General features: G+C 35.4%; 1 protein-coding gene across 1 annotated transcript in view; it reads right to left on the reverse strand.

Annotated features, from left to right (window-relative positions):
• The window catches only part of LOC107676706 (NADH dehydrogenase [ubiquinone] complex I, assembly factor 7), a 15071-nt gene extending 2593 nt beyond the window's left edge, over positions 1 to 12478 (reverse strand). Inside the window, exons 1-8 of the mRNA XM_016471350.1 lie at positions 12338 to 12478; positions 11375 to 11535; positions 10458 to 10538; positions 10256 to 10366; positions 5604 to 5814; positions 5444 to 5502; positions 3720 to 3833; positions 2668 to 2811 (exon numbers count right to left, since the gene is read on the reverse strand). Coding sequence (XP_016326836.1) covers positions 2668 to 2811; positions 3720 to 3833; positions 5444 to 5502; positions 5604 to 5814; positions 10256 to 10366; positions 10458 to 10538; positions 11375 to 11535; positions 12338 to 12416 — 960 coding nt within the window. The 5' untranslated portion in view covers positions 12417 to 12478. The remainder of the gene's footprint in view (positions 1 to 2667; positions 2812 to 3719; positions 3834 to 5443; positions 5503 to 5603; positions 5815 to 10255; positions 10367 to 10457; positions 10539 to 11374; positions 11536 to 12337) is intronic.
• Between the last annotated feature and the right edge of the window lie 1383 nt (positions 12479 to 13861).

A 13861-nucleotide genomic window follows, 5' to 3' on the forward strand; every position in this document is an offset into this window, starting at 1 on the left:
GTTCTGTTATTGGATGTAATAATGAACATAGCAGTCGTCGTTTACTCCCGACATCTGAGCCGCTGAACAGGCAGTGGATTATTTGTTTCTGAAGGGAATGCGCCCCCGATCTACATAAATGCGTCTATGTTCGCGCGAATCATTCATGATCCAGCCTCATCTACAGAAGAAGCGAGTATAATGTTTTGTAATGAATCTTTGCAAATCGCCTTTACTAATAATGTGCTAATTAGCAAGTTTCACAATGAATGCGGCTAAAGTAAACAGTCTCGCTGAGAACGACTCGGAAGAGAGGGGCGGGGTCAGCAGAGCTCATTAACATTTAAAGGAAAAGGACAAAAACTGCGTGCTCTGAAAAGAGCTGTTTTTGACAGGGTAAAAAAGGTGTTTTTTACACTACCGTTGAGAAATTTTAACCAAACTATGTTACAGACTTTTCATTAAGACCCTAAAGAATCATACCAACTTGTGGAAAATGGGCATCCTATGACCCCTTTAACAATAAAACATGGTGACTGCCTAACCCAAATTTCAGAAAACACATCAGTGGTTGCTTTTTGGGCCAACATTTGTGAAATGGATGTCAATGGTAACAATTATCCTGGAAGAGGATGTGCATCTATACTGACCCCACACGCAGTGAAGAGGATGGTTTGAGTGGCCAAGAAGAACTGCAGATGTTATTTGGGTCATTAAAAAGCCTTTGCTGTCATCACTGACAACAAAATCAAGTGAATACAGTTTGTCAAATATTACCGGAACATTCAACTGGGCCAGGTTCTACGGTCAGATGAGACAAAAATACAGGTTTTCTTTAGGTTTGGTGTAGACAGAAAGATGATCATGCAGAAAAGCATCTCATCCTTACTGTGAAGCATGGTGGTAGAACTTAAATGTTATGTGACTGTTTTTCTTCCAAAGGCCCTGAACAGCTTTTTAGGATACATGGTATCACAGACTCCATCAAATATAAGGAGATGATAAACAATACCTGACTGCCAGGAAAATAATGATCTTTAAAATAGCATCATATGACCCCTTTAAATATTGTTTTCTGCCATCTTTTTACTAAGCACTACCAATGCCAGTCTCGATTTTTTTTATTCCAAGTATAAAATTATTAAATTATTATTAAATTAATTTATATCTGAAATTGAAAGTCATACTTTTTTAATGAAATAAATTTAATTTAAAATACTAATTATCAGAATTGATTTGGTTTTGGGGGTGTACTACAATAGGTTTTCATGCTTGATTGTTCCAAAAACGCATTATTTTCACACATTTTACATTATTGCAGCCCCTCTCTTCCCAGTCTGTCTCAAACACCCTGTTCAGTTCCTGTATGAAATGTGCTTTGACTGGTTAGCTGGCCCAGTGCGTTGTGATTGGCGAACCACTTAGAGCAAGTTCCAGAAATGTCACGCCCCTTACCATAACCACGAGTTTCATCTGCCAGTTCGAGCTCCATTCAGACCCTGAGAAAGCTTACGAACAAGAGGATCATTCAGAACCTTTGCAAGCACGGGTTTTACAGGTTGTTTCAGAATGGTATGTTATTTATTTTTTTCTTATATATTTTAGATATAATGTTATACACTATTTATAAGTAACTGCAGTTACTGTATATAGGAAAAGGGCAGTGATGATATGTATTCAGTGTAGTATTATTCATTACAACAGTATTACCTAAGCTGTAATAAAACTTTTGTACAGCTGCAGGAGAAGCTGTTCTGGAAGCTGTCCTCTGTAAAATGTGCAGCACACAGATAAATGTTGGGGTTATAATGTTCAGAGTCAGTGTTAAAAATAAGTTTGTCAGTATTAGGAAGGCCAAACAACGGTTTTGGAACCGGGGTGGAAAAAAACAGTGTCTGTTCGCCATGGTAACAAAACGCTGCTAAAGCAGCTCTTGTTCTTTGTCTTCTCTAGCGCAGCTCAACCTGGCCATGCCCCCTTTTTTTGCATATTCTGTGAGATTGTAACTTCACAATATCACAGGGGCTGCAGCAGGTTTTCTGAGAATGCGGTTGTGACTAAAAATGTACAATAAGTATGCAGTTGTCAATCCCATAAATAACTGCGCTGTGTGTAATGTAACTATTAAGGACTCAAATACAGGACTGACAGTATTCTGCTACCATGTGAAAGTGGCCAGTTCTTCTGTGTCTACGGTGTAAGAAAAAATGATGAGAATATTGAAGATCTCAACAAAGAAGTACTTACAGACAAAGTAGTGTACAAGAGGCACCTTGGGTTCAACAGTCGGAATGAACGTCCTAAACTCAAACCTTATATACAGTTACAATTTACCTTCTCTAATGAAGTTCAGACACCCTACTGGTGGTTGATGACCATTTGCTCAGGATGTGATCAAGCTCATTGGGTTGATGCAGATGAAGTGTAATAACATTTTTTGGCAGGACACTGAAAGTTCGTACAACGAACATGACAAATGTGCAGTTTTATGTAATCCTGGCATTTTAAATTAACTTTGTAGGCTTATTGTAGTCTTTTTCATTTGTGATTTGTTTTTGAACGCAATTTTGGTGCAGTTGGATCACAGAATCAGGTCCTGATGTGATAAGAACACTTCAGCTATCAACTATCAACCAGCAATGAGCTCATAAGACAAAGCCTGAGAGAGATGGCATTCACGGCACTTACTCTGAAAGTATCAGTTTTTGTTCCATCATGTCCATAGTCTACAACCAAGGCTGAACCTCCGTCCTCTGCAATCCGATTGGCCAGTTTCTGAACAATGACTCCACCTTCTGGACATACTTCCACATGCTGTCTGCGATCATCATTCTAAAAAGAATAATTTACAGGACTGAGTGAAAAACAAGGATGTCCAAGATAATGAAACTGAGAAACTTTTTCAAAACAGTTCAAAACACACCCAAGTTTTTTTTAAACGGATTTTTGAATCCTGAATTCCGTTACATTCTCTGTAGTTTTACCTCCCGACAACCTGAACTAACCATTTCATAAAAAGGTTAATTAGCTGATTTTTTTTTTTTTTGTAACATAACATGTTTACACACATAGGTAGATTCCAAATTCGACTGCTCCAGACACATTGGCGCATCCACCATTTTGGAACGGTCAACATGTCGTTATTCACAGTAGAAATCAATGAGTTTTCCAAGATGCCAAACATTGCGTAACCTTTGGTTAAACCCGTCAAGATTTGTTGTGTTAGTTTAGCGAAATCATCTGCTGAACAGATTGCAGATACAGATATTCATACATGTGTATAACTATGGTTGCAGAAGCACAGTCAACTTGCTTTTGACGCAAATGTTTATGGACCTGCTTTGACCATTCCAATATGGCAGACTTACATATAGCGGCCCATAGAAACAGCCGCTAATGAGGCATCTATGTATACATATCTATGGTTATGCCACTTCAGGGGGTCAGGAATTGGCTGGCCGGTGTCACCTCTTTAGCCGGCAGATGCTGAAACTACACCATTACGATACGTTAATTGTTGTTGAAGTGTTGTGTGAATGTACATATTTGCTATTTATTTATATATATTATTTTATATATTTTTATTTTACATTTCTTATTAACCTTACTATTTGGAAAGCATTCAGGTTAATTGCTGTTGTTTTTAAATGTACTATAGAAATAAAATTGGAAAATGAACTTGCATTTCTTCCCATATGCTGCCTGTGACAAATGTTCTCAGCAAAAGAGGGAGAACTCACCTGTATAAGAATGCTGGAGGCCAGTGTAGGACTGTGAGAAACCACAAATCTCAGTTTTTCTGGACTTTCAGGATCAATATCAACCATCACCTCCCGCCAGCCTTTCTCTGTTCTCTAAAAGCAAAAGTCATTTTAGCATCTAAGGTAATGCTAAGGTTTATTTAAATTAAATGTTTGAAAAATTATTTAAAGTTCATTTATCCTTAGTATTTTTTTTTTTTTCATGTGAATACTGAATTTTACAGTCCGGTTTACCTGAAACTTGTGAATGGGTAAAGCATCAAAAAACTCATGGGCAAGGAAGACACTAAAACCTGGCAAAGGAAAACAGACTTTGGTTACAACAAACTAAGAGCTTCATTTCTCATCAAGGAGAGAGTGTGTGTGACTGCATGTCAAACTGATGCATCCGTACCCCTTGGGACGTCCTCTATCCTGCGGTACCAGTATATAGGCAGTCCAGTACGTGTGGTGCCACTGCGGTAAGCAAGCTGATCATCATTACATGTCTGCGTCTTATCTCCAGTTAGACATTCGGCCTGAAATTGGCTCAACTTTGGGCTGACCTCCACAAGATGAACAGAGATATCCGTCTCACCCAGAACAGCTTTCAACTGACTGAAGACCTGTCACATATGACCACCACACTTGTTCATATGAAATTCAAAGTATCCCCACATTTATCCCCAAGTGCATAATGCATTCCTTTTGATACTCTATATTGTATTCAGTGTTGTTTGCGTGTAATATTTCTGTGAACAATGGCACAGCAACCACATTTTGGGGGATATGCAATACATTATACAGCACCCTCCACTAATAGTCACTTTTGGTACATATGAGCAAAACCTTGCTGTGAAAAACCTTTTTGCAGTTTATCCTCATCGTGTCTTAACCAGGTACAATGAGATGATTCCAACAACTGTAATTTATCTGTCCAGATGCAAAAGTATTAATCATGCATTTTATTCTGGTTTAAATGACAATGTTTTATTAGTATGAAAACAAAGTTATCTGTTATCTAAGGGATGAATCATTTCTTAGCTTCAGAATATGTATGATCTACCTAAATAAAACTTCTTTAGGTTTTTATAAATTCATGATTGTATTAGAAAACATACCGATTCATGTAAGTGTGTCAGAATCAAGTATTCAGAGAGCCGTGTAATAATTATATTTATTAAACTGCAGATACTGTTCAAATACTTTGTGCATCTAAAATTTAACTGACTTAATTAAGAAAGTTTAAAAAAAAAAACTTGAAGGTTTCTGTTGAGTTTTATGAGGTTACCAGTACCACTGTGTAGGCCTGTCACGATAACAACTTTTTGTTGTGCGATATATTGCCCCAGAAATAATTGCGATAAGCGATATTATTGTCATTTTAAAGACCATTTTATGCCACTGAATATATAATCATAATGTAACAGCATAATAATGCAAGAAGGCCTACACACTTCCAAATGACAACAAACTTTTAATTTTTTGGAATATTTAGATCATGGAAATTAAGTATCAAAATATTAGATACCTTAAACTTGAATAAATAGTAAATAAACATTTTCTAACAAAAATAAGGTTTCTGTTGAGTTTTATGAGGTTACCAGTACCACTGTGTAGGCCTGTCACGATAACAGCTTTTTGTTGTGCGATATATTGCCCCAGAAATAATTGCGATATTTTTTTTTTTTCATGTGAATACTGAATTTTACAGTCCGGTTTACCTGAAACTTGTGAATGGGTAAAGCATCAAAAAACTCATGGGCAAGGAAGACACTAAAACCTGGCAAAGGAAAACAGACTTTGGTTACAACAAACTAAGAGCTTCATTTCTCATCAAGGAGAGAGTGTGTGTGACTGCATGTCAAACTGATGCATCCGTACCCCTTGGGACGTCCTCTATCCTGCGGTACCAGTATATAGGCAGTCCAGTACGTGTGGTGCCACTGCGGTAAGCAAGCTGATCATCATTACATGTCTGCGTCTTATCTCCAGTTAGACATTCGGCCTGAAATTGGCTCAACTTTGGGCTGACCTCCACAAGATGAACAGAGATATCCGTCTCACCCAGAACAGCTTTCAACTGACTGAAGACCTGTCACATATGACCACCACACTTGTTCATATGAAATTCAAAGTATCCCCACATTTATCCCCAAGTGCATAATGCATTCCTTTTGATACTCTATATTGTATTCAGTGTTGTTTGCGTGTAATATTTCTGTGAACAATGGCACAGCAACCACATTTTGGGGGATATGCAATACATTATACAGCACCCTCCACTAATAGTCACTTTTGGTACATATGAGCAAAACCTTGCTGTGAAAAACCTTTTTGCAGTTTATCCTCATCGTGTCTTAACCAGGTACAATGAGATGATTCCAACAACTGTAAGTTATCTGTCCAGATGCAAAAGTATTAATCATGCATTTTATTCTGGTTTAAATGACAATGTTTTATTAGTATGAAAACAAAGTTATCTGTTATCTAAGGGATGAATCATTTCTTAGCTTCAGAATATGTATGATCTACCTAAATAAAACTTCTTTAGGTTTTTATAAATTCATGATTGTATTAGAAAACATACCGATTCATGTAAGTGTGTCAGAATCAAGTATTCAGAGAGCCGTGTAATAATTATATTTATTAAACTGCAGATACTGTTCAAATACTTTGTGCATCTAAAATTTAACTGACTTAATTAAGAAAGTTTAAAAAAAAAAACTTTAAGGTTTCTGTTGAGTTTTATGAGGTTACCAGTACCACTGTGTAGGCCTGTCACGATAACAGCTTTTTGTTGTGCGATATATTGCCCCAGAAATAATTGCGATAAGCGATATTATTGTCATTTTAAAGACCATTTTATGCCACTGAATATATAATCATAATGTAACAGCATAATAATGCGAGAAGGCCTACACACTTCCAAATGACAACAAACTTTTAATTTTTTGGAATATTTAGATCATGGAAATTAAGTATCAAAATATTAGATACCTTAAACTTGAATAAATAGTAAATAAACATTTTCTAACAAAAAGTGCAAAGTAACAAGTACAAAAAAAAGAAAAATGCACTTTTATGGAGATTTTTCCATCTACAGATTTTTCCCGAACCTTCTTTTCTCTGTAAATGAAGTGTGCACACTATTGCTGAAAAACACAATCACTAGTACTTATCAGTCAGATGTCCGTATGCAAAAAGGCACAGATCCCTAAACAAGGCCATATCTTCAGATGAAACTTCTTTGTAGAAGCATTTTTTAATTTGAACGAGCACCTCATGACTACACCACATGTACGAGAAGCTGCAAAAGACACTGGTTCAAGTGGAATGTAAAAAAACATGGTGACATTCATGTTTGAAGTAAACATAATGGGCGATATACTGCGTCACCGAAATGTATTGAGGTCATGTACATATATTGCGCGATAAGTCGATATATTGATTATTGCGACAGGCCTACCACTGTGCTGAAGTGTAGAGCCTGTGCTTCAGTCCAGGAGAATTATGATAATATGCTGCAAGTTACTTCATTTAAAAAGCAGTAACTGTGTAGCAGTGATGTCTAATAGCTATTTGGCTAAGCTGATGTTTTAGTTTAATTTTTTTATTCGTTCGGTTATATTTAACAGGGTGTCCGCGGGTCCTTAAAAAGTCTTAAATAACGTTTTCCTAATATAAGGCCTTAAAACGTCTTAAAATCGGATTCGATGGGTCTTAAATATTTTTGATCTCATTACCGCTAAAATATCTCGGACCTGACGGACCCTAATGACTTGGACAGACCGAAGATGTTTTCTCCCCGCGGTAAATTACTGCGTCATCAGAGAGAATTGCAGTAAGCAGAATACAGAATACAAGCTCGCGCTGAGGCTCACTCGTTTGTCTCGAGACTTCAGAATAAATGAGCGTGACAGCACACATAAACTCAGAAGGAACACACTGAGGTAAAAATTCAAAATGTTTAGTTTATTCATAACATGATATAGTTAAGTAACACCATGACAAGTGAGCTATTTTGCTCAATATTCTCACGACGCAAAAAAACATTCAAAACACCTACAGAGCATCGTTCTGAGAGAAAACTGGACAATGCAATATGTTTTTTTGCCTTTTCTATGTGTAAAAACTCCAAGGGAAGGAGGTCGCGGAGAAGACGCCGAATAGTAAATCTGTTAATGTCACTGATTAAACCCACTGACTCTCACTCAATAAAAGAATCACATTGCTATGTGTTTTTGAAAGTTTTGATTTGACTCTCACTAGGCTTGTGGATTAGCAGAACTTGAACGGGACTTTCTAAAATGCTTAAAGTGGCTTATCTCTATTGAAATACATTCAGAATGATCACAAATTCAAGAAAGCAGAAAATGTGTATATTTATACCACTTCATATAGTTAATCAAGTTCACACGGAAGAGTGCCTTTTTTTCTCCAAAAATTACCATATACAAATGTGATATTGATTATTTTTACAACAGTTCAATAAACAAGAAGTTTTATTAAGAGACTTACGTTTTAGACACCATATTGCCTGTTTTTGCACTATTTCGCCAACAAAAATAATACCAAAAAAAAAATCAGTTTAAATGATTCGGTTCAGTCGCAATGACTCGCTTAACAGTGACTTACTACCACCTACTGGCGGTTTGAATTTCACGTTTTAAGTATCTTTTCATTTTTTGTAATTATTTCAAATATCAGTATTCAATGTTTTATGTTTAATATATCAAAACATTATTTATGCATTTGTAACTGCAGGTTAAATGCATTCATGTCCTGCATTAATCGGTGTGTAAATACATCTAAATGCCACTTCAGATGCAGCTTCTGTGTTGATTTCATTTGCTTGGTAACAGCCCAAATGTCTTATTATTCTAATTCACTGATTAAATGTAAGAATTTTACTCAAAAGATGATGTACACTTATAGAAAAATGGCTTTATAAAGGTAAAAATCTATTTAAACTTATTGGAAAAGATTAAGTTCTATCTGACCACCACACAGAATATGAAGAATATCAAAAACTTTAGGAGTCAGCTGTCCACAAAAGTCCTTAAGATACCAGCATGATAACACACTCAATCAGTTGAATGAATGACTCATTTGTAATAAAAAATTTAATTATTTGACATGTAAGATGATGCATACATCTAAAAAGGTTAAAAATAGGCCTTTGTAAAGGTAAATATGCAGATTTAAGTATGTAAAAGCTGACAGAACACTGATGAAAATATTGCTTCAGAATAAATAGTTTACTCCACCAAAAATCTAAGTGATGCAGTTATTTTGCAGGGATATTTTGTATGAAATATTGTCTGCTGACATGAAAAGTTCACTGTATATCATAGTAATAAATATCATTTATTACAGCAATGATATTTTGTTTTATTTTAAATTTATACACATTAAATATTACATATATGTATGTAATAAAATGTGTATTTCCATTACAGGTTTAGGTCTTAAATTTCATATAAGGTGGTATTAAAAAGGTCTTAAAAAGTCTTAAATTTAACTTGTTCATGTCTGCAGAAACCCTGTTTAAGATACACAAAGTGTTTGAACAATACTTGCAGTTTAACAAAAAAAAATGCACAGACCACTGTTGTCCCAACATTTTTTGAATTAACAACACCTTTAAGTAAAACATGCTTAAGAAATGTAGGGCAAACTGTTTCCACATATTTGTCTATTAATGTGAACATGCTGGTTAAGAAAACTGTTTGGGTTGAGTTCAGTCAGTGCACTTAAATCCTTACTCAACTTGTACTCAAATTTTCTAAGTAAACTCATTAGGTAAGGAATGTTCAGTGAACTTGAGCTGTCACTGAAAATACTTGCTTCTCTGTCTGAATAAGTATGAAATAGATTTGTTAGTTTACAGTTAGTTTATTAGGCCCCGTCCTAATACTGGGTCCTGGAATGGCCTAGTGAATGTGGCTCGCTACACTTAATATTATTTAAAGGGGTCCTATTATGCTTTTTCACTTTTTTAATTTTAGTCAGTGTGTAGTGTGTATGTTTAAAATCTTTTACACCAGAGGTGTACAAACTTGCTCATTTTTTCTCTTGCTATTATCGTTTTCTTTTTTATCCCTAGTACTGTTGAGATGGATTATAACCATGTAGTCTGTATATCGCACTGGCTTTTGTATATGATTGAAAAACGTACAAATATACATGGGGTGAAAAAAAAAAACAAAGCGAGAAAAAAGCAGGAACCTCTGAACCTGAAGATCCTGGAGATTCTGTATGGAGGAATGTTTTCAAATCCTTTGCCATGTGTTCTTCAACATCATTAAGCATTATAGGAGAAGCCATCATTGTGGCACCCAATTTTACTTTAAATAAAAGTGAGTGAAAATTAAATGAAACACCAACCAACATGATACATTTTCCACAGCCTGTTTTGCTCGTATTTACCAAAGGTGCCAATATTAGTACAATTTATAGCACCTTCCTCTACCAGACAATCATAGTCTGACAGGGTGTTACTGAAGCCAAAAATATTCATTGGGAGTATTTACCCTCAGGATGTCACTGGCCAATGAACCTCTACCTGGTCCGAGCTCCACTAACTGGAACGTGCAGGATTTCCCAGCCGCCATCCACTCACTGACACACCAGACACCCAACAGCTGTGGAAGACCATATATATTTTATTAAATAAGAAAATCTTTTTATATGGTTGCAAGTATCAGTGATCGTTTTGTTCAAAACAATGCTTACCTCACCGAAAATCTGACTGATCTCTGGTGATGTAATAAAATCACCTCCTGCTCCAAGCATGTCATTTTTCACGTAATATCCCTAAAAAAAGGATAACAGCAGACTGTTGGTCTTTGGTGGAAGAGAACTTGCTATCTAATTACCTCTTATAATGACTCATTTAGAATACTCCAAATTCACTAACATTGGAACAAGGTTAAGAACAAATTCATGCGAATACACACGTGCGTACAAATCTCCCATGCATACAAATACAAAATAATCAATGCAATTATTAGTCAATGAGAACCAGTTCCCCATGTGACTACATTTCCATTGTAGGCTATAACTTACCTGAATAATACTATTAGTAGACCTTACTGAAAAACTGTTTAATTTCATTTGCACTGTTTATTTCATTTGTATCTTTGTTCTGTTGTATTTATATGTCCTTTTTGTTTGTGATTAGTGTCTTTGCTCTTATTGTATTACTGACTTTATTTGTCTTCTATAATTGTTTTGAGGAACCTTTATTTACATTAGTTATTACATTAGTTAGTTATTAGGTAATTGTGAAATTTCACTGATATCTAAAAATTACTAATTCGTGAAAGTTGATCATATTGCCCATCAAGTGTGATGGATAATTGTGATTTCAATATTGACGACAAATAATCATGATTATGATTTTTGACATAATCGAGCAGCGCTGCCAAAAAATTTACATTCATTCTCAGAAAAAAAGACAAATATATATACAGTATATATATAAAAAGATCTTAGGTCTTAGATCTTAATAACCAACATTTAGTCATTCAAATAAGGTCTGCGATTCACGTGAAAAGCTATATTTTTACCCAGCACTAATTGTAAGGACACAAACAATTTAACAGTTCCATAATATACAGTATGAAAAGTAAATGTGACATGATACATACCGCCACTGGATTGGTCAGTGCCTCCCTCATGTACTCAGCTACTGAAATTGGACCCGTGGCAGTAATTTTGGAGATAAGATGTTTAAGGATGGATGTGTTTGACTCCAGGCTCCGGATGGAAGAGTTTGAGGAGGATCTGTTTTGCCACATTGTCCACCGCACTACAACAGACAGCACTGCATCATCACTCATATCATCATCTGCCTGTTCTGTATCTACGTTTGTGATCTGTGTTTTCTAAAAGATGCAGAAGTCTCCAATCTTCTCCTCTACAGACATCCTACCATCTTGTTAAGATTTTCCAGTGTTTGGCTAAGCAATTGTTGGGTTGTTCGCCAAATTAGATTTTGGTTTATTTTTCATTAAACCCTATCAGATCACTTTTGCATCTTTCTTTTGAAGCCTGATTCTGGTCACTATTCACTACCATTATATAGATAAATATAAGCAGCACATTTAAAAAAAAAAAAAAAAAATGGTCCTTTTGTGGTCTGAAAAAAAAGGTAATAAAACAACATAACAACAGGGCGATAATAATGACTAAATTTAAACTTTTGGGTGAACTATCCCTTTAAGAAAAAAATGTGTTACACAGTGCAAAGGCATATAAACAATACATACAGACCCTGTTTACAAATATACAGTAATACAGTAGACCCTGGTAAAAAGTTAATTTTTTATTGTTATTTATTTATTTATCTTGACACAAGCTTCGGAGTAGCATATGAACACATGTGTAACCAGATCTGAATGCCAAAAGTTAAGAAATGTTTTATTTTCCCCCGAGGATGAGTGATACTCGCAGAGCTGCAACGTAGTGAGATCATATGACAAGAATGATGCACACTACTGTTCAAAACGTTTATTGCTACACACTTCATATTGTTTTGGTGTTCTACACTTGTTAGTATTCCATTACTAATATAGCAGTGTATCACTCTGATTAAAATGAACTCATCTCACCTTCTGACATTAGCAGCTTCAGCCTCAGCAGAGTCCTCATGCTGTTCACTTTATTAGATGCACCGAAGTCACATAACATTAATCATGGGAATGAACACTGACATGCTACATTTATCAACACGCTGTCACAAGTCCTTCTTCTTCTTCTTCTTTTGGAGTTTTATGGCGGTTGGCAAACGATAGGTGCATTCCCGCCACCTACTGGGCTGGAGTGTGGACCATTGATGGAATAGGAAGAACTAAATAAAAAAAAAAAAACAATTATATAATAATAATAGAACATTTTTAAATAAAAAATGAAACCCTTCTAAATCCTGTTAAACAGATCTATTTTTTTTAAGAATGTAATTAAAGCATTATATATTTTATAATGATTCAAACCATGATTCCACAAGTCCTTCATTCTGATTGGCCGAGGTTTAGCTTCTTCTTCTTCTTCTTCTTCTTCTTCTTCTTCTTCGGGTTTTATTTGGCAGTTTGCTCCCTTTGCCACTGTTGAGATTTTCCTGCCATCCTGTGACTGTTGCCTGGCTAAGGATTGGTTGTTTTGACTAATTTTTTTTTTTTTTTTTTTTTGCACATATACGTTTAAGTGGTAATATGCCAAACCTCATTTTCTTTTGTATACAGTGGATGCAGCATCTGTATTGATAGTAAATTTGTTAAATTTAATGATTTTTTTAAATTTTAAATTTAACTGTATTCTAAGTCGCATGTACAAAATACCATGTTGTACAATTACGAAATAATATGTAACAATTCAATATACAGAACCTTAAAGAATTTGACAAAAACATAATAAACACACGATCCGTGTATCATTCGATCATTCGTTTTTTTATTTAATATTGAAAGTAGAAAAATAAGAAAACGGCTCCTTTTTCGTTTTTTTGTTTTTTTTCCAAAAAACGAAAAAGGAGAATTCAGCTTAAATGTTCGTTTTTCGTTCATGGGTGGAAAAATGAATAAACAGCTTGAATATTCGATTTCTACACGTGGGCGGGAATTAAACGCCCCTTTCTGCTGATTGGTCAGCCGAAGATCAATCCTCAGTTCCGCGCAGCAGAATAATAGTCCTCCGCTGCTGCAGTTGTATGGATTCTTAATGCCTTTATTGCAGCTCATCTTTTTCTCATAACAACGAGACTAACAAATGGATGTGATTTATTTAAAAATGACTAATGCATTTAACGTCAACTAATCTAAATGTAAGCTTTTAAAAGCAGTTAAGTAGGCTATTTGCTGTGTTTTGGTTCATGTTTGTGGCGTGTGTCAGAAAGATGTTCGAGGAGACTGAACTTGTCAGACCGTCAGTACTATATTTTCGTTCATCAGGCTAAGTCCTCTGCTGCTTCTGTCTTGCATGGTGTTCCTCAGGGATCTGTTCTTGGGCCTTTTCTTTTCATCATCTACATGCTTCGTTTAGGTCACATTATCAATTCAATTCAATTCAAGTTTATTTGTACAGCGCTTTTCACGATACAAATCATTGCAAAGCAACTTTACAGCAAATTAAGTTTCTAC

Source organism: Sinocyclocheilus anshuiensis, unplaced genomic scaffold, assembly GCF_001515605.1.
Source record: "Sinocyclocheilus anshuiensis isolate Anshui unplaced genomic scaffold, SAMN03320099.WGS_v1.1 scaffold468, whole genome shotgun sequence".
NCBI classification, from domain to species: domain Eukaryota; kingdom Metazoa; phylum Chordata; class Actinopteri; order Cypriniformes; family Cyprinidae; genus Sinocyclocheilus; species Sinocyclocheilus anshuiensis.